Source organism: Biomphalaria glabrata, chromosome 6, assembly GCF_947242115.1.
Source record: "Biomphalaria glabrata chromosome 6, xgBioGlab47.1, whole genome shotgun sequence".
Lineage (NCBI taxonomy): Eukaryota > Metazoa > Mollusca > Gastropoda > Planorbidae > Biomphalaria > Biomphalaria glabrata.
Genome location: NC_074716.1, coordinates 15,218,954 through 15,242,913, shown reverse-complemented (window position 1 = coordinate 15,242,913; position 23,960 = coordinate 15,218,954). Strand labels below are relative to the sequence as shown.

At 31.4% G+C, this 23,960-nt stretch overlaps 1 protein-coding gene across 3 annotated transcripts in view; it reads left to right on the top strand.

The window, feature by feature from the left end:
- Positions 1 to 23,960, top strand: part of LOC106057602 (dynein axonemal heavy chain 1-like) — a 57,776-nt gene that overhangs the window by 3,181 nt on the left and 30,635 nt on the right. For 2 of the 3 annotated variants that reach the window (XM_013214852.2, XM_013214853.2), the window contains 38 exons: positions 1,142 to 1,230; positions 1,916 to 2,004; positions 2,828 to 3,114; positions 3,469 to 3,880; positions 4,108 to 4,265; positions 5,346 to 5,560; positions 5,874 to 6,172; positions 6,572 to 6,722; positions 7,026 to 7,219; positions 7,323 to 7,548; positions 8,479 to 8,598; positions 8,714 to 8,796; positions 9,290 to 9,431; positions 10,014 to 10,169; positions 12,893 to 13,091; positions 13,393 to 13,505; positions 13,605 to 13,745; positions 14,002 to 14,214; positions 14,385 to 14,549; positions 14,826 to 15,053; positions 15,227 to 15,406; positions 15,527 to 15,649; positions 15,875 to 16,053; positions 16,166 to 16,282; positions 16,566 to 16,656; positions 16,918 to 17,015; positions 17,483 to 17,588; positions 17,808 to 17,921; positions 18,377 to 18,526; positions 18,658 to 18,744; positions 18,855 to 18,961; positions 19,449 to 19,528; positions 19,640 to 19,731; positions 19,840 to 19,994; positions 20,634 to 20,811; positions 22,140 to 22,334; positions 22,511 to 22,630; positions 23,752 to 23,775. In XM_013214852.2, the coding sequence (XP_013070306.1) occupies positions 1,142 to 1,230; positions 1,916 to 2,004; positions 2,828 to 3,114; positions 3,469 to 3,880; positions 4,108 to 4,265; positions 5,346 to 5,560; positions 5,874 to 6,172; positions 6,572 to 6,722; positions 7,026 to 7,219; positions 7,323 to 7,548; positions 8,479 to 8,598; positions 8,714 to 8,796; positions 9,290 to 9,431; positions 10,014 to 10,169; positions 12,893 to 13,091; positions 13,393 to 13,505; positions 13,605 to 13,745; positions 14,002 to 14,214; positions 14,385 to 14,549; positions 14,826 to 15,053; positions 15,227 to 15,406; positions 15,527 to 15,649; positions 15,875 to 16,053; positions 16,166 to 16,282; positions 16,566 to 16,656; positions 16,918 to 17,015; positions 17,483 to 17,588; positions 17,808 to 17,921; positions 18,377 to 18,526; positions 18,658 to 18,744; positions 18,855 to 18,961; positions 19,449 to 19,528; positions 19,640 to 19,731; positions 19,840 to 19,994; positions 20,634 to 20,811; positions 22,140 to 22,334; positions 22,511 to 22,630; positions 23,752 to 23,775 (5,876 nt within the window). The remainder of the gene's footprint in view (positions 1 to 1,141; positions 1,231 to 1,915; positions 2,005 to 2,827; positions 3,115 to 3,468; positions 3,881 to 4,107; positions 4,266 to 5,345; positions 5,561 to 5,873; positions 6,173 to 6,571; positions 6,723 to 7,025; positions 7,220 to 7,322; positions 7,549 to 8,478; positions 8,599 to 8,713; positions 8,797 to 9,289; positions 9,432 to 10,013; positions 10,170 to 12,892; positions 13,092 to 13,392; positions 13,506 to 13,604; positions 13,746 to 14,001; positions 14,215 to 14,384; positions 14,550 to 14,825; positions 15,054 to 15,226; positions 15,407 to 15,526; positions 15,650 to 15,874; positions 16,054 to 16,165; positions 16,283 to 16,565; positions 16,657 to 16,917; positions 17,016 to 17,482; positions 17,589 to 17,807; positions 17,922 to 18,376; positions 18,527 to 18,657; positions 18,745 to 18,854; positions 18,962 to 19,448; positions 19,529 to 19,639; positions 19,732 to 19,839; positions 19,995 to 20,633; positions 20,812 to 22,139; positions 22,335 to 22,510; positions 22,631 to 23,751; positions 23,776 to 23,960) is intronic. The other variant, XM_013214854.2, reaches the window with a different exon arrangement.

Sequence of the window (23,960 nt, the reverse complement as noted above, 5' to 3'; positions counted from 1 at the left end):
AACTTACTTTAGTTGAGGAAAGTAAAGGTGGTTGGTTGTTGTGCTGGCCACATGATACCTTGCTTGTCAACTGTAGGCAAAAGAAACGGATGACCTTTTAATTATCTGTCCCATAGATCACAATGTCTGAAAGGGGGGTACATTACTTTTACTTTCAGCCCACACTTTGACTTTACATTCCTCAATTAACAACTACCTTATAGGACCTACCTCTTGTAGCTAAGGCTGAAATTGACTTGATGCCCCTAAGAGTATACAAAAATCCTAATTGAATATTTCAAATTATATTTGTACAATGTGTAAAAAAAAAAAAAAAAAAAAGGCATTTCTGATAATCAGAGTCAGCTGGATTATCCTAAGATGTAAATCAAATAATTGGAATAATTGTAGAGCAAAATTTGTTTTGTTTTATTTAAAGTTTTCTTTTTATCTATAATTTTATTTAGCAATCATTAATTAATTATAATTTGGTTGATCTAAGCATGGATAAACATTTATATGTGTAGGCATTCACTTGTTGCTGAACCTTTCTCTCTTCTCTGTTCATGTCTATTTTAGTGTGACCCATTGCTTTATATGTGCTGACATTATTAATAAATGATAAAAGATTATTTATATGATTCTCTAGCATTCTTATTTAAGGTTCACTAATATATCTATAGATTTAGCTTTGAATATTAAACCTTATAATACAACAAGTGTATTATTTAGCAACAAATGTTGTTGATGATATAAAGCTCAGTTGGTGGTGAGATGGTCCGCACAATCTTTTTTTGCTGTAGTTTTATCAAACTAAAATGTTTGATTTCAATTGTCTACTAAAAAATTCATTAAAAAAGTTTTAGCTGTGTAGATATAAAACAAAGAATTGTGACCATGACAAAGTCATGCAACTTTGTGAAATTAATAAAATCAAATCATTTAAAATGTGTCTATACCAACTCAATTAAAATTGCACAAAATATTTAGCCAATATTAAAAAGCACCATTTGAAATGTCCCTAGTTCACAAAAAATAAGTACATTGAAAACAGTAAATAATTTGAAATAAAACAACAAAACAAAGGTTGGAATACTAACAATTAGTTTATGACATTGATTTTTTAAAAAGTAATAACTTTGAATAACATCATCTTCAATAGCCGGCACTTTTAGAGTTGAAGTCAAAGATGTGGAAGAACAAGTCAGTCAACAAAACTATGGACCAAGTACAGAGGATCTTACAGTCTCTGTGAGTGAACTAGTTTCAACAAACTCTTAAATCTTTACTAAATAACTAAATGAAGATGATTGTTAAAGAATTCTCTATTTAAGAATCAAGCATAGTCGTCATCAAGTGTTTATCTTATCTTATATAATGCAGACGTTACTTCAAAAAAGAAGATGATTACGTCCTACGCGTCATGCATTTAGTCATGCATATTAACCAGTGACTTAAATTCTGCCAAGTCACTGGTTTTCCTGGCTAGCTCAGGCAACCCATTCAATGCTCTAATAGCATTAGGGAAGAAGGAGTATTTGTACAAATTTGTCCTAGCATATGGGACGAGGAATGTGCCTTTATCTTTGTGTCTTTCAGAGTATTTTATTAAATTTTGTATTTGAAGATTATGGTTCAGTGTTTTATGTAAGATTGCTACTTTACTTTTGAGCCTTCTGTCCTGAAGGCTTTCTAAATTTAGTGATTTTACTAAAGGTGTTACTCTAGTCAAATGTGAATATTCGTTTGTTATGAATCTCACTGCTCTATTTTGTGTCTGTTCCAGTTTCTTAATGTTTTCTTGAGTTGAGGGGTCCCAAACGGAGGATGCATATTCTATTATTGGCCTAACCAAGGTTAAATAACATTTTAGTTTTATGTTCTTATTTGATTTATATTGTATTTAATGCATTACATTATGTATTTCTTAATTAAGGACTTTGATCCAGCATCTTTCAAACCTAAAGTTCAGATGACATTCTTTACAAAACCTGGAAATCATCCCAGAAAAATTGAGATTGAAAGGTATGTATCTGGAAAGTTATATTTGATAAAAGCAAACCATGTGACAGAACTTTGCTATATCAAAACTTTTTGGGATAGCTTTAATATATCTCATGTATGTGAAGTTTTTAAGTAACAATTTATATATAATCAAACCTAGATAACAACCAAGCATCCAAACTTTAATTGTCTATGAAGTAGGCCCTAAGTACTGGGGGTTTGTTGGCTTAAAGAAAGGGATTAATATTTCATCTCTATAGCTAGTACTTTTTTAATAATATTTCATCTCTATAGCTAGTACTTTTAACTCTTTCTCTCTGTAATTTTTTTACAAGTTCCTACAGAATTCTTCATTTTGCTCATTATTATTTTTTTTACCCTGTTATGATTAAGCTTCTATAGCTTTTTTGTTTGTTATCAGAAAGTGTTTTATTTGGTATAGAATTTAAGGGAAATGCATGCTCTTTTTATATAACACAAAGTAAAGTTTATACAATCAAACATTAATTTAACTTAATGAGGTCAAATCAACGATGGTATTGTCATTTAGGAGAGAAAGAGTTAATAATATTTCACCTTTATAGGTATTACTTTTAATTATAATGATGAATCTCATAAGCAGGACTATGGCTTATATCACAATTCCTGGCATGCTGAATAAGTCATGATTTATTACTGCATTATTTTTAACTCTATAACTCAATTATTCTTATGATTGACTAATAATTAAATGTAAATGCTAAAAATGTACCTGAATGCCTGAAACTTAAAAAAAATTTTTTTGTTAAAAATAAACCTTTCAGATGGTATTCAATATTGAATTTAACATGCATTTCTGTTTCAGACGACGTCGGTTATATGAGAACTTTAAACTTGAGACACTATTAGAAGAAAGATATTTAAAAACAGAACATTTAATGCCAAAGCAGCAGACAGATGGTCTGGTTCTTTTGAACAGAGATGATTCCGATCCTGCTCCATTTCCTCCATATCTCTCTTTGGATATATTTGATGATAATGACTTTGATTGCCGCACACCTGAAGAATGGATCAAACTTGGGGCACAGAATGGCATAAGATACCCAGTACCTGGCTTGGCATTGCTTCCCACAAATGAAGAGGACAAAAATAGTGAGTATGATAAAATGTATTATCATGTATAAAAATGTGGAGGTCAAGAGGCCAATACTAATCTTGTAATGATAGGCACATTGGATGAGGAGTAGTTCATTATTTCAAGTGTCTTGTTCTTTAGGAAACTTTCAATTACCAGATTCTCAAGTTTGAAAACTACTGACTTTTGATGATTATAATTGAGTCTAGTATGTGACACACTTGAGTATATCAATATATTTTTGATACTAATATACCTATAAATATTTATGTGAAACAGGATTTAAAGGCATTTTAAATCATAAGTAATTAATTTTAATATCATAATTTTGAAAACATGAAATATACATCAATATGGATGTTTTTCTTCAGAGTCTCCCACAGATCCAAGTATTGTGTACAGTTGGTTTGACATTGGTGTCCTGGATTATAATGCTGACACAAAACTGTTCCTTGTTCAATTGTGCAACAAAAAGGGACGTATTGTGGACCAGGAAGGAAAAACTGTTATCAATGGTGGAATCTTGGACAATGGCCAGCGCATGTCTCTTCCAGGACAGTGGTGGATTCCAAGAATCCGCATAATGTTCAGAGCAGAAGATCCTCGAATTTTTGCAGATAGATTGGCAGCAGCCTTCAGATCAAGGAAAGTTTGTGAGGCTGAGCTTCGATACAATTTGTACATAGACTGCATGCCCATGGATGGAGTTGGAGAGCTAGATCAAGCATCACTGAAAAGAATGATTGAATGGGCACACTCAGCTCCTGGCTTCAAAGGCAAAAAGTATGTAATTAATTAGTATATTCCTACTTACTTAAACTTAGATCCTCCTGAGCCATAGAAATTGGTCACTAGCAATGTTACTTCCCAACTAGTATCTTGCTATGTACTGGACATTGGATGACCTGTTGGATTTGGTCCAGTGATGTCATGTTATGTATTATATTATGTTATATTTGTATGTATGTATCTGCTGAATTACACAATTATTTTTTTTTATCTTTTTATAGCCTTGAAGACTACACTCAAGTGCTGGAAAAAGAAGTTAACATTGATTTCTGTAGATCAATGAACAGAATTATCTTTGAGAAAACTGTTGAAGAAGACCCCATCACATTTGCTTTTGTCTCAGTTCCTGAGAGCTATGGGAAAGCAATACCTAACACTGGTAGTTTATTGTTTTGTTGATTTTGAGACATTTGTTTAGAATGTTAGTGCTTTTGATTATGTTAATGTGGGGGCTGGTGGAAACATGTGCACAAGTAAATTACAGGTCTCCTAACTCAGAAACGTTTTTTGTCAGCATATTTAAATTTAGATAACTTGATTCAGGTACATGAGACGCAATTGCTGCTTATGTAAATTGGAGTAATTTAATAAAGATGAATGTTGTTGGTTTTTATTAATTGAATGAGTAAAAATACTAATAAAATGGTAGACCAAAAATGTATTTTAAGTCTTGGACTTTGTTTGAGCTAGAAGGAAGAGCTGGAGACTAAAGAAAGAACTGGATTGTAGACATTTTATTGTCTTAATAACATTGGAGCTTTTAATGAATAAGACTTGTTTTGTGGTTCTTCAAGAATAAATCAATAATCCAATCATCATAATAAAAGAATTCGGATATAGCAGTAAACTAAGCTAATTGTATTTTGAATTGTGTGCTTTAACAGATGTTTAATATGAAACATTTAGAGAAAGAAATAACTTCCCTACCAACTTGTATATACTTCATTAAATTCTTTTATGTAAGATCTGAAGGAAAGAAGCTGTGGAATTGTACTTCTGGACTGACTCAGCTCAAAATGAAAACATGACCTTCTCTTTAGGGGACTTACGTAGAATAGATAATTTTTCACCCAATAGGCTTGCTACACAATATCTAACTTATAGTTGACTTTAGAAACCATAAACTTAACTTTATCTATTCTTATATCCATTGCCATATTTAGAATTGAAAAGGCCCTAAGCTATTTGAGATATGGGGCCCTTTATTTAAGTCCAGATGTTACATGTTTAAAATGTGTATTAAATATTTCCTTGGGCTCCTAAGCTATAGCTTATGTTACCTATCGGTAAATCTGATCCTGCTTATATCTATTGGTAAATCTGATCCTGCTTATATCTACTGGTAAATCTGATCCTGCTTATATCTATTGGTAAATCTGATCCTTCTTTTATCTATTGGTAAATCTGATCCTGCTTATATTTATTGGTAAATCTGATCCTGCTTATATCTATTAATCAGGCTGTTGTCCAGATGTGCCAAAGTATCCATTTGATGAGCAGTATGATGGCTTTGCCTTTAACTCTTTGCTGACACTACCAGAGAGCATCCAAGCCATGGGAAAAGTAAGGACAGAGTGCAACAGAGTGAGCTGTATGAGTCTTTACCACATACCAACAGCTAAGCCAATGAGGCTGGAGGAGTTTGAGCAGACACAGTCACAGATGACAACACAGGTTGATATTGATATATTTCTAGTGATGTATTCTTTCGCGCATATCACTGAGATTTGTTTGTAACAGTAAAATCTGTCACTAGACCTGCCATAGGGTCACTTTCTTTATTACAGTCTGTTAGCCTGATGTAATGGCTGCCTTATCTTGTGGTTTACACTTTACTACAGAATTTCATAATATTCTTCTAGAAAGAATGTCTAAAAAAAAAGAAAGATGATGTGAATAAGGTTTTTAATGTTTCAAATGGTCAAAAATATAAAGTCCAATTAAAAGTCTTATTTTAAAATTGTCTTTTTTTACAACTTAATGCCAGGTTGGCTTATCTCTAAGAGACACTTGGATCACAGTTATGCGTAACAACATTCGAGGTGCATTGCGAGAAGTTGGCAAAGGCTGGTTCAACATTCACGAAACCAACTGGGAAGTCTACCAGATCTCGAAGCTGAAGAAATTTATGGAAACTGTGAAGTTCATCATGCAGGATTCTATGCGTTTTCTGGTGCAGGACTCCCTGATGAGTCTGACACAAATGGTGGTAGATGGTTGTACTTCTACCATGGAGCTGAATGAAGACTACAATTGGGGAGATGATTTGATCAATAGCAAGTTCAAGTAAAGTCTTTCTACATTATCTCTTTGTCAGAGAATGTTATAAGTTTGTTTTTACTGATTGCCTAGCCCATCATTTTAACTCTCCTTTAGAACCTAATTATGAAAGGAACATTTTGAAATATTCAAGAATATTATATGCATAGGGCTATATTAATATACAATAAAAAAATGAAGAGACTAAAAATCTTTTGATTATTGTTCTTTAGTACTTGTCTCTTTGAAACTAAAATAAGAGATTTATGCTGCTCATATTTATACAAACTGTAAGACATCTTTTAAAAATAAGATAATAACCAACAGTATTGTGTCATTTAGGCCTAGAAAGAGTGTCTTATTTCTTGTAGTTTCTATTCATACAGAATGTAAAACATATTTTGATATTTTCCTTGTCTACTTTAGGCCTAGAAAGAATGCACTATTTCTAATTGATTTGGTCATGGACAAGGAAGGTGTTCACTTCAGTACCAGTCTACCAAGCTTTGAAAACACTTTGATCTCTCTGTTTGATAAAGGCATTCAAGCTACACAAAATGTTCCGCAGCTTGAAAGGGTTGGTTTCTTCCAATTACTTTTGTTTGGATTAAATTGGATATCATATTGTTAGCTTAAATGTGTTCTTAAAATACATTGAGCTATCTATTTATTTAGACAATATAAAGCCACAAAATTATACTAAGTCAACTGTTTCAAAATATTTGGCATGAGATGCCACAGTAGTCATAATCAATTTTTGAAACAGAATTTTTTTTTAATGTCTATAATTTAAAGCATTCTCTTTTCATTGATCTCCTACAATATATTATATGCACTTTTGTATTTAGTGTCATTAAATGGGTTATATTTGTATTCTTAGGAAATTCTCAAAGAAATATTTTGGTCAGGCATCCCATTGCTTGAATCAGTTGGTGAACATGAACCACCAGTTGAAGATCTGAGAAACACTATCAGACGTTCTATCCAGCAGTCGCTTGTGCCCTTGAAAGCTTATGCTCGTGCTTATGAGAAATACTTAGAGCTTATCAATTTGGACATAAACGCCTATGTCAAGTAAGTTTTAGTTGCAAAACAAAAAACAACAACATATATTTAGCATACAAAATATTTGTTTCATGTTGTTTATATAATGAGTGACTATTTTCAAATTAAACAGAGCTTATGAATCTGCTGGACATTCAGCTGAGGAAGTGAAAGCTGAAGTTGAGATGCATTTGAAAGAGAAGGATATACTGGAAGCCATTGTGCCAAGCTCCATCATTATTGGCCCATTTTTTATCAACACTGAAGGGACAAGACAAGCCTTGGGTAAAAAGAGAAAAGCCTTGAGCAATGCTGTGTTGGAACTTTTAGCCAGGCAGTTGAGAAAACAAGCTGATGATGTAAGTATAGAAATACATTTTGATATCAACTTTTTATTAATATACATGCATACATACAAGCATTTTTTTCCCCACTCTTTTCCCCATTTTATTCTTTTTAATCATAATCAAACCTTGATATAATGAGCATGGGGCCATCACTGTTTGTTGTTGAAATATCCAATATCTATACTAAGCCTTGCTATACTCATTCATTAGTCTATGGTATTTGTTAGCTTTAAATAAGATACACTTATACAGTTAACATTACATTTAAGAACACTGTACTCAAAAAGTGACAACAACACTAGACGCTGGGTAAATCAGACTCTGTAATAGCATAATCTTCCATAACACAGGTTAAACACAGCAATACAATGTGAACTTTCATACCAAGAGAACATACAAACACATACACATAAACATGATGTCAACAGTGTTGCTTGACCATAACTTAGTAAAAGTTTCAAATTAAACAGAATCTGATATAGTCATGTTCGTTTTAATTGTATTTTTTATAATGGAAAAAAAAGTTAAGTTCCCCTTTTAGAGCTTGCAATCTATAGGGCAGATGATGTAAAGGCTACAGTAAAGGTCATCTGTTTCTGTGGCCTATGGTTAACAAAGGTGTCATGTGGCCAGCACAATGACCAATGGCTTTACTTTTCCCTAACTAGTATCAGTTACCCATTAGAGCTTGGTGGACTCAGAGACATTCTTAAGATCCCAGTCTTCACAAGAATCTGAATCCAGGACCCCTCAGTTCAAAAAGCCAAGCACTTTACCTTTTGGCCACCATGCCTCTTTTTGATGTAATGGGATTTCATAATTTATCTTTGGTAATTGAGTATGTGACTAAGTTTCATTTTTGTTGAAAACATCTAAAGCCTCTGGAAATATAGACTACAAGGTAACACATTTTAATGATTGTTGTTTTTTTCATCTCCAAAGGCATGTGAAGAGTTTAAAATGATCAGCCGCAAACTTTATGAAAAGCCAAATTGTATTGAGGAGTTGTCAGAAATGAGAGAATGGATCAAAGGAATCCCAGAGAAACTTAAGGAACACAGTGTAAGTCTTACATCGTTTACTTCTCTTTCTTATTTGTACATTGTTGTAAGAGTAATTTTGTTTCGAAAGTATTTTCCATTATTTATGATATTATAAGGCTTATAACTTCTAACAGGAATTGATAGAGAAAGCAATGAGTGACTATGAATTGATTGAAGAATTCTATTACAACCTTTCCACTGATGACTTTGCTGCAAAGTAAGCTAATGAAAATATCTTCTGAAAACTAAACTTAGTCAATGCTAAATAAACTTTACTTGCTTGCATATTTGTAAAGAAAAAAAATTTAAAAAAATTAAATATTTACTTAAAAAAGGAAATCTATGAAAAATACTTAAAATATGCTTGTCAATGGAATCATTGGGATAATATTTTTGTATAGCAGATGTCCATGCTCCTCCCAATGTATTTTGGTCCCATCTCTTTTAGAACATATGAGGGAGTTGGTATTTGAGATATGATCTTTATTCTGCCAGTAAATGCCCAGCAAACAGAAATCAACTTGAGTTAACTCTCTATCGTCCCTGTCTCCATTGAATTTGAACTCAAACCCTATTTGTTAGGTAGTTAAACAAATGCCACAAGGTCATACTTGCAGTTTAAAAAAAATGTACAAGGTAGTACTTGCAGTTACAAAAATGTTAAATTATTCTCATTGTGTAATTATGACAAATATTTGTGTAATGTTTAGATGGACTACTATTGGCTGGCCTCATAAGATTGAAGTTCAAATGGAACAGACATTGGTACAGTTAACTGAAGATGAAGAACGTTTCCGTAAACTGCAACAGTCAGACCAGACCAGCTTTGAGGACAAACTTGATGGACTTCAGGTTTTATTTACTATTATATTAAATTAAATTATCTTAATTTACTAAAGCCATAATGAAAGTAAATGTGAAATTGAGACTTTAGGAACTAAAACTACAGTAAATTACAGTTTACCCAATTTTTTTTTTTACAATTGAATATAAGTGTGAAAAGTTACCAGTATTATATTACAATTTACTTATTCCTTGATGAAAGTAAATTTGAAATTGAAACTTTGACTAAAGCATTTAACAAATTCATTTTTGTTAATGGTAAATAAATGTGTAATGTTACTAGTTGAATGACAAACCAGCTGTCCTTAACTGAGTGGACTTTGAAACATGCTGAAATAATATATTTTATGGTTTGCTTTAAGTTTTGGTTCTTCTGACTTCATATAATTATAAACTCTCTATAATAAGCTAAGTCACAAGAATGAAAATTTTAGAGCTGGCATCTAGAATGGCAATCCATTTTATCTTAATATTTCTTAGCTAAGAGTCAAAAAATATTTTGTGCTTTTATTTAATAGGACAAATCAGTAGAAGAATAAAACTTATTTTCTTTATTTACAAAAACTATTCTTAAACTGTTATGATTGGTAGATGGCTGTGGCTGGTATGGCAGGCTACACTGAGATCAGCAGGGCTCATGAAGTGGCCAATGAAATGAGACGTATCAACAAACAACTTAAGGAAGCCCAACAGTATGCTGTCATCTACAACAACAGAGAAAGGCTTTTTGGCTTGCCTGTCACTAATGTAAGATTTGAACAATTTTATGTTGAGCCAATCAATTTGTTTATATGTATTTTTATTTGAACTCAACAGAAATTTTTTAAAGTAGCAGGCCCAAGAATCAACAAGATTTGTTTTTGATTATACATTCAACAAATAAATCACATGTTTTTGTTTTCTTTCTTTTATGCATTTCTCTCTCTACCTATATATTATATTTTATTTTAAAAATGTGTACACTGGTATAGATATGCTATAACAAGCAGGATAGCTTTCTCAGTATACAATAATGACATTTATCACATATTTATTTTATGGCAAAAATAATATCAAGCCGAAAAATACATGAATAAAATAATAAATGGCCTAAAATTAAAAAGTGAGCTTGACATTGTTTACAGTTTAGATATTTTTAAATATATTGGGCATTTTCATAAACTCTTATAGCCTGTTATTTATAGTGTACTGATACCAACACTTTTTATATTAAACATATATCTTTTTAATAAGCATATATATGTCAACTAATATTTTATTTTACTCTCTATGTTAATATATTCTTTTAATATTTATCATATATAAACTATTTATTATGTATAAAATGTATTACTGTATAACAATATATTTAACACTGTATCTATTCTCTTTTCAAAAGCCAATGCCAGCTATTATAAATATGCTCAAGAACTATTATCCTTTTCTTTTTCTGTAATGAAACATCAAGTTAAATCTTTATGTAACTTCCTTAAACCTGCCAGTTGTATAAAAGCCTGGAGACAAAACTGCAATGCAGTATGGCTTGAATACCTTGATAATGATGTCATCTTATTTACAATAATGACAAATAATAATACACATTGAAAGATTGACCAAAGCCACATTAGATTCAGTTTTTTCGTTTAGATGTTACCATTTGTTCACCCAATCTTACAATAACCATTTCACACTTAATAGTAATTATTAAATATTTTCTAACATTTTTGTTTTCTTGAGCTTTCAGCTTTAATATGTTGTTTTTTATGTGTTGTTAATAAATTCTTGTAGTAATTAACACTAGTCTGTATTGGTTGAGATAATGCTGTAGTAATTAAAACAAGTCTATAGTGGTTGAGATAATGCTGTAGTAATTAACAAACTTTTTTCTAAAGAAAAAAAAAAATTGGAAAAAGAAAAGAAGAAAAGTTAATTGTTTTGTGATAAGCAATGTTAGTTTTGCCTAAACCATTATAAGTTTATCCCTTGAAGTTGATTATTCCTCTTTCACTTTTTCTTTATTATTTGATAAAAGTATTTATACAATTATTTCCTATATTTGTGACTTAATAAAACCTAAACTAAAAGAATACAAAAAAATTAGCATATTCTATTTATTTATATAATTGTAAAAATTTTTGGTTTTCAAACACGCTAAGAAACATTATTTTTAGATGAAGCATTCACTAAGACAATACTAACACTATGAAATATTAACAATGTATGATCAATAAATATTTTCTTTAGAAAATTTGTGCTTTAGATTATTAGGTATGTTTTCTTCTTCATTCTTTAAAGTAGCATGCTCTATCTTTAAATTAAAAGTAATTTTAAAATAATTCTAACTTTTGCAGCCAACCAGATGCAAGATTATGCTTATTTGATTTGGTTTTGTAATACTAAGAATATTTTGTGTGTCTCAATATTTTTTTTTCAGTTGACAATTTTTATATATTTTAATGTCTCTGAATGTGTTTAATTTTGCTGCACATTATTAGAAGTCTAATGAAATGATTTTTTTCTGGTTAATTTTATTTTGCATGGAAAATAATTTTGTGTGAAGCTTTCAGTTGTTTTTTTTTAAGCACCAATGTGTTTTTTTAATAATTACTTCTTTGTAAGCTTGTCTATATCGGATCTTATTTGAATCTGAAAAGACATCATAATTTTAAAAAACAAGAAAAAAAAAAAAAACACAGCAGCATGAAGAGTTCTTAAGAAATAATGAACACAGTAAAAGTTTTGTTTGAAATTTTATCTTTTTTTTTTTTTTTTTTTTTTTTTTTTTTTTTTTGCTTTGATTGCTATCTAGAGAAAATCAGACTGATTCATTTGTTGTGTGCCAATGAGGTATCATGATTTATAGATCAAGATAAAAGTTATAAAATTGTTTTACAAGTTAGCTTAAGTTTATTTCAACAAAGAAATAACAATAACATTTACTTTAAAAAACATTGGCACCACATGGGTGTTGATAATTGTGTTTAAAAAAAAGATTGACAGTAGAATAGTAAAGGGTTGAAATCTTGTTTGCTTTCATCGCCTGCCATCATTGAGCAGGTTAGAGCAATAAGATGTCATCATCTTGTTTCTATGAAGAGCATATTTTCTTTAAAGATTGGGATGGGAGAAAGATGTAAAATAAAGAAACTAATATAGGAATACAATTTTAAATGTAAAATACATAATTAATTCCATCACTTTCTTTAAGCTGAAGAAATATTGTCAATCTTTTCTTAGAAGGAACAAGTGCCAACCTTTTCTTAAAGTTGGCCATTACTAAGAAATCCAATCCATACAGCATAGAAATATATGAACATATAAGTATCAAAAATGTATGAAGAGAAATATATCAGTTGTTTTTAGTGTGTCCAAGTATTATTGTATTGTAGTTGTGTAAATCATGATATCTCATCAAAAAAACAAGACTGAGCTTCAGCTAAACTCTTTCTTTCATCACTCCACACATATGTGTATTATATTTGTTATTGTAGTATGATAAGCTGGCTAAGCTTGTTAAGGATTTTGAGCCATTTCGAAATTTGTGGATCACTGTGTCAGATTGGCAGCGCTGGCAGGAATCATGGTTGAATGACCCACTTACCGCCATCAATGCAGAAGAAGTGGAGAAAAATGTGAATGAGTCTTATAAAACTATGCACAAAAGTGTTAAAATTTTCAATGAGATTCCAAGTAAGTTTTAATATGATTTCTTCCCTAAATCAAAGTGTTCTTTTCATGTTAAACTAAAAACTAGCAACATTTGTTAAGACATATTTTTATATTGTAGTTAATTATTCTTTCTTGAGAAAATAGGAGATTATAGCTTTATCATTGTTAAGCATCTTCTTAGCTTGTGAGGGATCAACAAATGATTACCTATGCTTACTAACTTGTCTATGACATCTGCTTTGATTCACGTTTGGCATTCTTCAACCTACAAAAAAACTTTTATTTTTAAACACTCATGAAGCTTTAAACTTTAATCTAATAGCTGTGCAAGATGTGGCATCTGAAATCAAGACAAAGATAGAAGACTTCCGACCATACATTCCACTTATCCAAGGACTCAGAAATCCTGGCATGAGAAACAGACATTGGGAGCAGGTAATGTGAATGAGATATGTGCTTATATTTAGGCCTAAAAATATGTTTATTCTTCAACCAAACTTATAGTCTAAAGTGCCAAAATTATGTGATCCTTAGCTGTCAGAAGAACTCAACATGCCAGTCAGGCCCAAGAAAGATTTAACCTTCCAGAAATGTCTGGAGATGAAGCTACAGGACCATATTGCTGTCATTGCTAAAATAGCAGAAGTAGCTGGGAAAGAATACTCTATTGAACAGGTAATAAAGTCAATGTTTAACAGTTAATTGATCAATGAAATCAACTTATTGATTATTATTATCTATGACCATTAATATATAAATCATGGACTTATCCTAGTAAACAAGTTATTTTAAGACACCTAATAAAATTCTGAAAATAGAAACAATATTTATTTTGTTAAAAAAAAGCTTTGTAGACACCTTAACTTTGTAAATAACATCAAACTCTACAAATAATGATGAGCTAAATTAAGTTTATCTTGTTTGACTTCAGGCTCTGGACAAAATGGAAAAGGAGTGGGAACCTGTGTTGTTTGAGATCATGCCCTACAAGGAGACTGGAACTTACATCCTGCGCAGCTCTGAAGAAACATCCCAGCTCCTTGATGATCACATCGTCATGACTCAGAGCATGTCATTTTCACCCTTCAAGAAACCATTTGAGGAGCGTATTAGCAGCTGGGAGAGTAAACTTAGGACCACCCAGGTAAGTTGTGCCTATTTTAAAGAGTGCTTCATTAGTTAGACAAGTTTTCTTTGTTTCAAAGATTACTAGTGTCTCATTTAGCAAATAGTTATCACTTTAGTGTCTCACTCATAGAATTTTTTAAAAAGTTTTATCTTTTCAATCTGTCAATGTTGAATACATCTTTTTAGGATGTGCTGGATGAATGGTTAAACTGTCAGCGAGCATGGCTATACCTTGAGCCAATCTTTAGCTCTGAGGATATCAATAGACAGTTACCTGTGGAGAGCAAACGTTATCAGACAATGGAAAGAATATGGAGACAGTTGATGAAAGCTGCTAAAGAAAATCCTCAGGTGATTGAGCTTTTTGCTGAAACATAAAATAGATCATGTGAATTTACATATAAGACAAATACAAATTCAAATGTAGAATTTATATGTTATCCTATTTATTCACAAACACACACAATTTAATAGAAGATTGTTTTGGCTGTCAGTATGTAAAAAAGACAGATCTAATTGACAGACATATTTATAGAAAGGAATTAAAACTGGCACATATATATCTAAATATATTTTTGAAATGTAAGTTTATCATTTCAATGGCTACAATTTTTTCATTTGTTTTAGGTGATCTCTCTTTGCCCTGACAATAGACTGCTGGACAACTTGAAAGAGTGTAACAAACTATTAGAACAAGTCCAGAAAGGACTTAGTGAATATTTGGAGACAAAGCGTAATGCATTCCCAAGATTCTATTTCCTGTCTGACGATGAATTGCTTGAGATTTTGTCACAGACCAAAGACCCAACTGCTGTGCAACCACATTTGAGGAAATGCTTTGAGAATATTGCCAAGGTTATTCATTATTATTTTCAGCTGTTATTTACATCTCTTCAAAAAAAGCATAATAATCTTGATTAATTTTAACTTTCAACTACTCACAATACATTTATAATTTTCTGATCTATGATAAAATTAATAATGTTTTGGCTATTAATTGCTCTTTGTAATTTTGTTTGTTTGTGTAGTTGCAATTTGAGGAGGATTTGAAGATCACCAAGATGTTCTCAGGTGAAGGTGAAAGTGTTGACTTCAGGGAGACCCTCTACCCAACTGGCAATGTGGAGGACTGGATGCTTGAGATTGAGAGGGTTATGAAGGAGTCTCTACGCATGATTATCAAAGACTCACTTAAAAACTATAAGGAGGTTAGTTGAATTTTTCTGCTACTTCAAGATTACATATGAAACAAATATTTCAGCAAAATATAAAGCAAAAAGAAAGAGCAGAATTTTTAGTTGCTTAAAAATGTAAAAACTTTTACCCAGATACCTCGAACACAATGGGTATTAAACTGGCCTGGACAAGTTGTTATAGCTGGTTGCCAAACTTACTGGAGCAGTGAAGTCACATCAGAACTAGAGAAAGGAACATTGAAAGAACATTTTAAGGTTTGAAATTACTTCAACAGTTTAAAATTTGATTGCATCAATAAAGAAAAGTTTTCAAAATGATGATATGTATTAGAAATAAGAATATTGTTAATCTTTAACAACATAAAATAATCTTAATAACATTTTGCTTTAGCAGAGTGAGTTCTGGAATAAAAATGAATCTGATAAGTAGATCTTATATAAATAAAAGTGTAATAAAACTATATGTATTTGTATCCACAGCTGGTCCTCTCTCAGCTAGATGACCTCAGAGGACTTGTGAGACAGGACATTTCTAGGATTGGCCGTATGACTCTCTCAGCTTTGATTGTGATTGAAGTACATGCCAGAGATGTTGTGGCCAAGATGGTGGAGGAGGATGTTAACAGTGCCAATGCTTTTGAATGGATCAGTCAACTAAGGTCGGTGGGGTATTGAGAGGACATAGAAAATATCACATACAAAATTTGTCATAAAAATTTTTTAAACAATTTCTTATATTCTGACCATGATCATTTCATTTTTTTTCTCAAGATATTACTGGCTAGAAGATGATAATTTGTACCAAAGGGCTGTTAATGCTCAGTTTCCATATGGTTATGAGTATCTTGGTAACACTGGACGTTTAGTCATCACACCATTGACAGACAGGTTTGTCTTTTGTTGAAATGGTAGCTAAATGATATTTTCACTAAATACTATAGTATTTTGGGTATATAATACTAGACTATAGATTTGACATTCCTGCTTTGGATGTGGCATATATGTTACAGATGTGTCCCTCCCTATAATCTTGTGAACTGACTCACTCTATTTTAATCTTCAGATTTGATGTCAAGCCCTACATAAATACATTTGTCTTGTTATAAGAGTTTCTTGTAGTCTGTTCACATTTTGTATTAGTTTCTAATTATACTAATTACTCTTTACGTAGGTGTTATCTGACCCTGACTGGTGCCCTACACTTGAAGTTTGGTGGTGCACCTGCTGGTCCTGCTGGAACTGGAAAAACAGAAACAACAAAGGCAAGATTTGAACTGTCCTAAACCTTACATTAAATATTGCTATACAGAGCAGAGACTTAGATTATTTCAGTCCTGCATAAATGTTATGTATAAGAGTTTATAATTTTAAAATTTTAAATAAAAAAGTGATTTTCAAAAAATACATTTTATTTTCTACTTTCATTGTTCTCATATGAAATTTGTGTTGTGTAATTATGAATTAGAGCTATAACAAAATTTTTATAATGTCTATGTTTGATTGAAAACTATTTTCTACTTCAGGATTTGGCAAAAGCCTTTGCCATACAATGTGTAGTTTTTAACTGCTCAGATCAACTTGATTTTATGGCTATGGGTAAATTCTTCAAAGGACTTGCCAGGTGATTTATTCAAATATCACTAAACAATAGAAAGTTATAATGGCACCACAGACGACCACTAAAATATCTGTTAGCTAATATAGTCTTATTGTCCTTAAGGTCATTTTGTTTTTGGCTCTTGATATTATGTCAACAACTCTTTTATATTACTATTTCATCCATTTTCTGTCTTGATAACAGAATTAATTTTTTTTTGACATACAGCTTGTTTTGTTTTTTCTCAATGTGTTTTTCAAAGAAAGCTGTTAGCCATTAATTATTGCTCTTCTGGTATTCATGGGTTGTCCTTCTCTCTTGTCATTTAGGAGTTTACATTGGGTTGTCTGTAGACTTTATTTGCAAGGAATTACCCCTTTTACTTAATGCATTTCATTTTTTTTTACATCAATTAATGATAAAAGTATTATAATAATGAATTTTACACTTGTTTCAAAACTGCTTGTTGTATTGTTTCATGAAACTAAAAGTGCTGGAGCCTGGGCATGTTTTGATGAATTCAACAGAATTGACATTGAAGTCTTGTCTGTAGTGGCTCAACAGATCACAACTATTCAGAAAGCTCAAGCAGACAGAGTCAGTATATTAAAGCTTACATGAATATACAAATGTTTTTTTTAAATGTAGGATTGTATAGTTTTATAATATGTGGTCCATGTGTATCACACAACAATTTGTACTTTACACAAGTTCTGTATTGTTCAACAAATTTAGCTTTGTTAATATTAGTAAGGTAAATGTTATTTTATGCTTCCTTCTGCAGTTTCTAACATGTGCTTATATTTTGTCTTTCAGCTTGACCGTTTTATTTTTGAAGGGGTTGAATTGGTGTTGAAACCTTCTTGTGCTGTTTTTATTACAATGAACCCTGGCTATGCTGGCAGAACTGAATTGCCAGATAATCTAAAAGTACTTTTTTTTGTTGTTTACATCTTTGTCAAATTTTTACATTTATTAATACAGTGTTTCCCAAACTGTGTTCCATGGAGCCCTAGTGTTCTTGAGGCCTGAATAGCTGTTCTATGAACTACTGGAATAGTTAAATATTAGGCCACCATGTAAATGATTCGCCCTAAAAAAAATAAGTTAAGTGTTCCACTAAATAATCAGAATGTGCCAAGTGTTCTGTTAAGAAAAAGTTTGGGAAACACTGTATTAATATTTTTTACTATTTGGGGAATTAATCCCACATATTCTACATACTCTCCAAAGTATTCGGAAAGAGTCTGCTGGCTTAGATACTTTCTTATGAAAACTTTAATTAGAAATAATAATAACATAATTGTTATTTTGTTGCATAATGCAAAATTAAGTACATAAACTATTTTTCTTAATTAAATTACTTGTCTTTAATTTTCCACTAGGCGTTGTTCAGACCTGTTGCCATGATGGTGCCAGACTATGCCCTTATAGCAGAAATCTCACTTTTTTCTTTTGGATTCTCCAATGCTAAAGCTTTGTCACAGAAAATTGTCACCACCTTTAAACTGTCCTCAGAACAACTCAGTTCACAGGTAACTCTTCAGTAGATGTTAGGATGGAAATATTTTTAAAAAATCTTTATAAATATTTGTTTGGATTTAGTTCTAAAATTTTATTTTATTAGAATTGCTTATAATTGTGTTTTCATTTGTTTATGTGAAAGGATCATTATGATTTTGGCATGAGAGCAGTCAAGTCAGTTATATCAGCAGCAGGAAATCTGAAGAGAATGTATCCAGATATGGAAGAGGTTAATATTGCTTTCCAAATACAAATGTAATGAGAATTGAAATAGAACTATGTGTAAATATGTTAGTAGGTAAACATGCTGCTGGCCTCATAGTCCTTGTTGTATTTCAGGAATTAATAGCCCTGAGAGCCATCAGAGATGTCAATGTTCCTAAATTTTTGGTGGATGATCTCAAGTTGTTCAGTGGCATTGTGTCAGATCTTTTCCCTAATATCAAGTAAATATTCATTAAAATTTTTATTAGGTTTTGGAATTATAAAAAAAATCATTATATGTATAATATTGCAATATATTTTCATAAGCTTAAAATAAATATTGTCTAAATTTTCCTAATTAAGTCTAACTATTTGTTTAATAAGGCCTACTTGAACTATTTTATGAAGTTTCTTGAAAGGATTAAAAGAAAAACTTTTATTATTATGAAATATCTCATAAGTAACTATCATCACATCATTTGTTGTAATGTTGCATAACCCTAAACCAAAGTACACAATATTCTTACTAAAGTTGAAATCATTTGGATGACTTTGAAAAACAAACCACCAAAACATATGATGTTTTTCCAATATTTCCTTATATCCATTGTTGACCATCATCATGACCTAATGTTATTTTTTTTTTTTGGGGGGGGGGGGATTTTTTAAATATTTCTAATATGATACAAAAATGATAAAGAATCAGTTGCTGTTATTTTGTATTTGTAGAGAAGAACCTATAGACTATGGAGAAATGGAAACCACTTTAAGAAAATCATGCATTAAGAGTGGACTTAAGGATGTTGATGGTGAGAACTTAGCTCTTGTTGTCTTGTTTAAGAATCATTGCATAATTTCTAGTCTTTGATTAAAATTTTTTTAGATTTAAGACATAATTTATTGTTACAATACCTTTTTAGGTTTTATCAACAAGTGCATTCAACTATTTGAAACTACAGTAGTTCGTCATGGTCTGATGTTGGTTGGACCTACATGCTCTGGAAAAACAAAGGTTTACCAAATTTAAACATTTCAACTGTGATATCATTAAAATGTCTTGAAAGTAAATCCAATCCATTTTTGTTTTGGTTCTAATGTGAATACTGTGTTGTCTTCTCAGTGTTATGAGATGCTTCAGAAAGCACAAACAACCTTGAAAGGACGTCCATCCCCTGCTATGGCTGACTTTCAGACCACTCATGCCTATGTTTTAAATCCAAAGTCAATAACCATGGGCCAGCTGTATGGTGAATTTGACCTTTTGACCCATGAGTGGTAAGCTTTTAGTACAATATATTCTGGCTAGTAAGTTTATGTATTCAAGTTAGAGATATTCTGTGTACTTACTGCAATAACATTTGTTAAGCTGCTACATTCCCTTTCCTCACTACCCCTCTCTCTCAAAACTTTTGAAAAATCAGAATTTCAAACTACAGACCAAAGTGGCATGGTCAATGTTTCTGGAAATTACCTTTGAGCTGTCTTTTTTCCTTTTACAATTAAAGTAAAAAGATCTAATTGATGGCCTTGTAAAGATTTTTAAAATTATTTTTATTTTTAAATAAGAACAGGATAACAACATATTATCAAAATTTGTTTTGTGGTATAACTATAGAACTATATACGAGTTCTAGAATTGTTAGTGACTGTAGTAAGGCCATTGCAGATTTTATTAATTTTTTTAGACAACCATTCTTAGGGTATTCCTTAGGTGGTTGATATTTATTTTTTCCAATTGCTATTTTTAATTCGAGTTAGCTTGGAAAAATGTTTCTTTAAGTGCTATTTGTTAGCTAGAAAAAAACTTACATTTAATAATAGTGTTTGTATTAGTTATATAGTTGGGTTGTGTGAGACTTAATTATGTTTAGTTAGTTGTAATTAATAGCATCTTTTATCTAAAACCACCTTCAGGACTGATGGCATACTCTCAACTCTAATTCGTCTGGGTGCCTCAGCAAGAGATGAGGACAAGAGATGGTTTATATTTGATGGTCCTGTGGATGCTGTGTGGATAGAGAACATGAACACTGTGCTGGATGACAACAAAAAACTTTGTCTCAGCAGTGGAGAAATTATCAAGCTGACAGAGGTTAGAAACTTGTAGATAGCACTCTTATAGACAGAATAGATAGCACTCTTATAGATAGAATAAAAATTAAAATAAGCAAATTTTCTAAAATTCTAAAGATACATGTTTGCTCAAATGAAGAGAACACTTTGAAAAGCCACTTATATATTGTCTGATCAAACTTAGTTTCTAGTTGTTCTTTATAGTTAGCAGTGCTACTTGAACTATGAGTCTTTTTATTCTACCATTGGAATTTGTGGGATGTCTGACTAAGTGGCATCAAACACTTGGACCCCTATCAATGGGGCTTGAGTTCAAATCCCTACTAAAACTGAGTTGTGTTTGCTTAGCGCCTAAAGGTAGAATGAAAACATTCTTCTAGATATCTCCTTCCCCACAGGTCTACAAGGAAGATGGGGTCAGAGTGCACTGAGCATGCTTTAGCATGAAAGATTTGCTATGCAAAAGTAATTGTAAAAAAAAAAAGAATGATTAACTTGCGCTTTGTGGATGAAATACATGGTATGGCTGGGACAGAAAAAGAGCTAGCTGACTTGGTGATGTGCATAGACAAAACTTCTGCAGCATATGGTATGCAAATCAATGCTGAAAAACACAAATTATGACCAATAGCCCACAGGTCTTTAAAAAGGACTGCAGCATTTGCAAAACTCATAATAATCTGGAAAGACAAATCATAGCCCTCAACACTAAAATCAGACTGATGTGCTCCCTGATCATAGCCACATTCTTTATATGCTTCCGAATCTTGGATGCTAACTGTAGAAGAAGAGAGGAGGATCCTACTATAGAAGAATCACCTACAAAGACATAATCACAAATGAAGATATTAGAAACAGGATCACTATGTTAATTGGGTCCCACATTGACCAGTTAACCACTTTCAAAAAACACCACAAAGGGAAACTTCATGGCCATATCGCAAGGTCCTCAGGGATCACTATGGGAAAAGTACCCAGAAAAGAAGAGGACAGAGAAAGTGATGAGAAGACAACATAAAAAAATAGATGGGCCTGTCATTGAAAGAGATGATGTCCAAGATAAAGACAGAGAGGAATGGAGATGGTCAACATTCATGTTGGTTCAACAGACTAAGGGATATGTGAAGAGGACATTTGGATCTGTCTTAATCTCTCCTAGATTTTATGATGAAGTAATTTTACTTAATGTTTTAATAGATATTTTGCTCTACTAAGTCTGTATACCAATGGAATACAAGGTTTGGAATATATGGGCTGTATTGATCTGTTTTAACCAAGAATGATCTTTAAAGATTACTAGAGACTTGACACTATTATGCCATGTTTTTTTTTTTTCTTGTATAACAGGCAATGACCATGATGTTTGAAGTGGCTGACCTAGCAGTAGCCTCCCCTGCCACTGTTAGCCGGTGTGGTATGGTCTACCTTGAGCCAACATACATTGGATTAGATCCCTTTGTTGAGTGCTGGCTGAAGAAAGTGCCTGAACAAATCTATCAGTACAAAGAGAAATTTGAGGAGCTCTTTAATTTCTTCATGAAAGTAATTCTGCTGTTTTATCTTAATTCTACTGTTCCTCCTCAGAAACCAATGTTCTGAAACTTTTACTTTGCTTGATATAATTTAAACTATTTAGTGCATTGAAAGAAAAAATAAGGTAACTTTTATTTGTCCAAATTTTATTATTTTTTTAATTACAATTTGTTTTTTACTCACAGCCTGCCATTAATTTCTTGCGCAAAGAATTGAAGGAAATAGTGCCAACTGTAGATGGTGCTTTGGTATTTTCTCTTCTGAAATTACTGGAGTGCTTTTTTGAACCTTTCATACCAAAAGAGGTAATTTATGTTTAAGAGAAATAGAATTAAACAAAAGATTTTTTTTTTTTAAATGATGTTGAAAGAAAAGAAAAAACAAAAGATTCAAAGGATGTTTTAAGACTAAAAATTATACTTATAAAATATTAAACATGTTTTTTTAACCAATTTTTTTTTATAGTATAATGTTTCAAAATATGTTTCTACAGTTTTTTTTTAAATTTACCAAATCAGATAAACTATCCTGTTACAAGACCCATCTAAACTCAAAATTTAAAAAATATTTTTTAAAACATTTATTCTGTTTCATAAAAAATCTGAAGATAAAATGGTATTTTATTTGCGGAATTAATTTTATCTATTTATGCCTTTATATAAGAACACCACTGACCAAAAAAAAAAAATTGGATATTCATTTAAGATCTATTGGAGAATATCATAATAGTTTCTGGTTGTTTAGAGTTTTAGGAAACATGCTAAAATATAATGTTTGTGCAGTGATGTGAACGTGAATTAACCAGAACACTTTTTAACTTAGGCTACAATTTTGTTATAATTTGTGTTACATATAACAGCTCAAGTAAAACAACAGCAAAGTTATTATTTGATGCTGAATGAGAAATAGATTAAACAAAAGAGATTTGCTTGGTTACAATTTTAGCCTTTTTTTTAACTTTGTGTGCTTATCACTAAAACAATATACATGTATGAAAATGGTGCATTAACCTGTGACAATAGACAGTGTTGTGAAAGTGATGTAGAGCTGGGAATTATCGATGGAACATTATCAGGCTTAGTGTGACACTAAGTTACATTTCCATTGGTTAAATGGTGCATCTTGGTGGGCTTGGTTGGTTGGATGTGATGACATGAAAAATGTATGTCACCAAGACAGCATACATTGAAATTTATTTTTATGAACTAACCAAAGATTCTCCTTTAAATATCACTTCTATTGTCCTATATTTATTGGCTTTGTTTACTTCAGTTTAAGCAATTTCTGATTATTAGAAGTTATCTTATTATTGTTAATTATTTGCTAACATGACAGAGAATTACATTTTGAAACAAATTAGCTGCTTACAAAGCTATTCATTTTGCCTTTTGGCACTAAATATAACAAATGTGCTGTGTTATTGTAGAATAACTTGGGGTATCGCAAAGTGGTAAGTACTACAAGAAGCCAAATCATTCTTCTAGACCTTTTAGATTTCAGAACACTCCAAATATGTTCAAGTCAAACTTTGTTACAATGATCTTATTGAAAGGTGTTCCTCCATTGACAGAATTCTAGTTGGATACAACCAACTGTTCCATGCCCTATTAAACTTAGTGACTGTAAGATTAATGA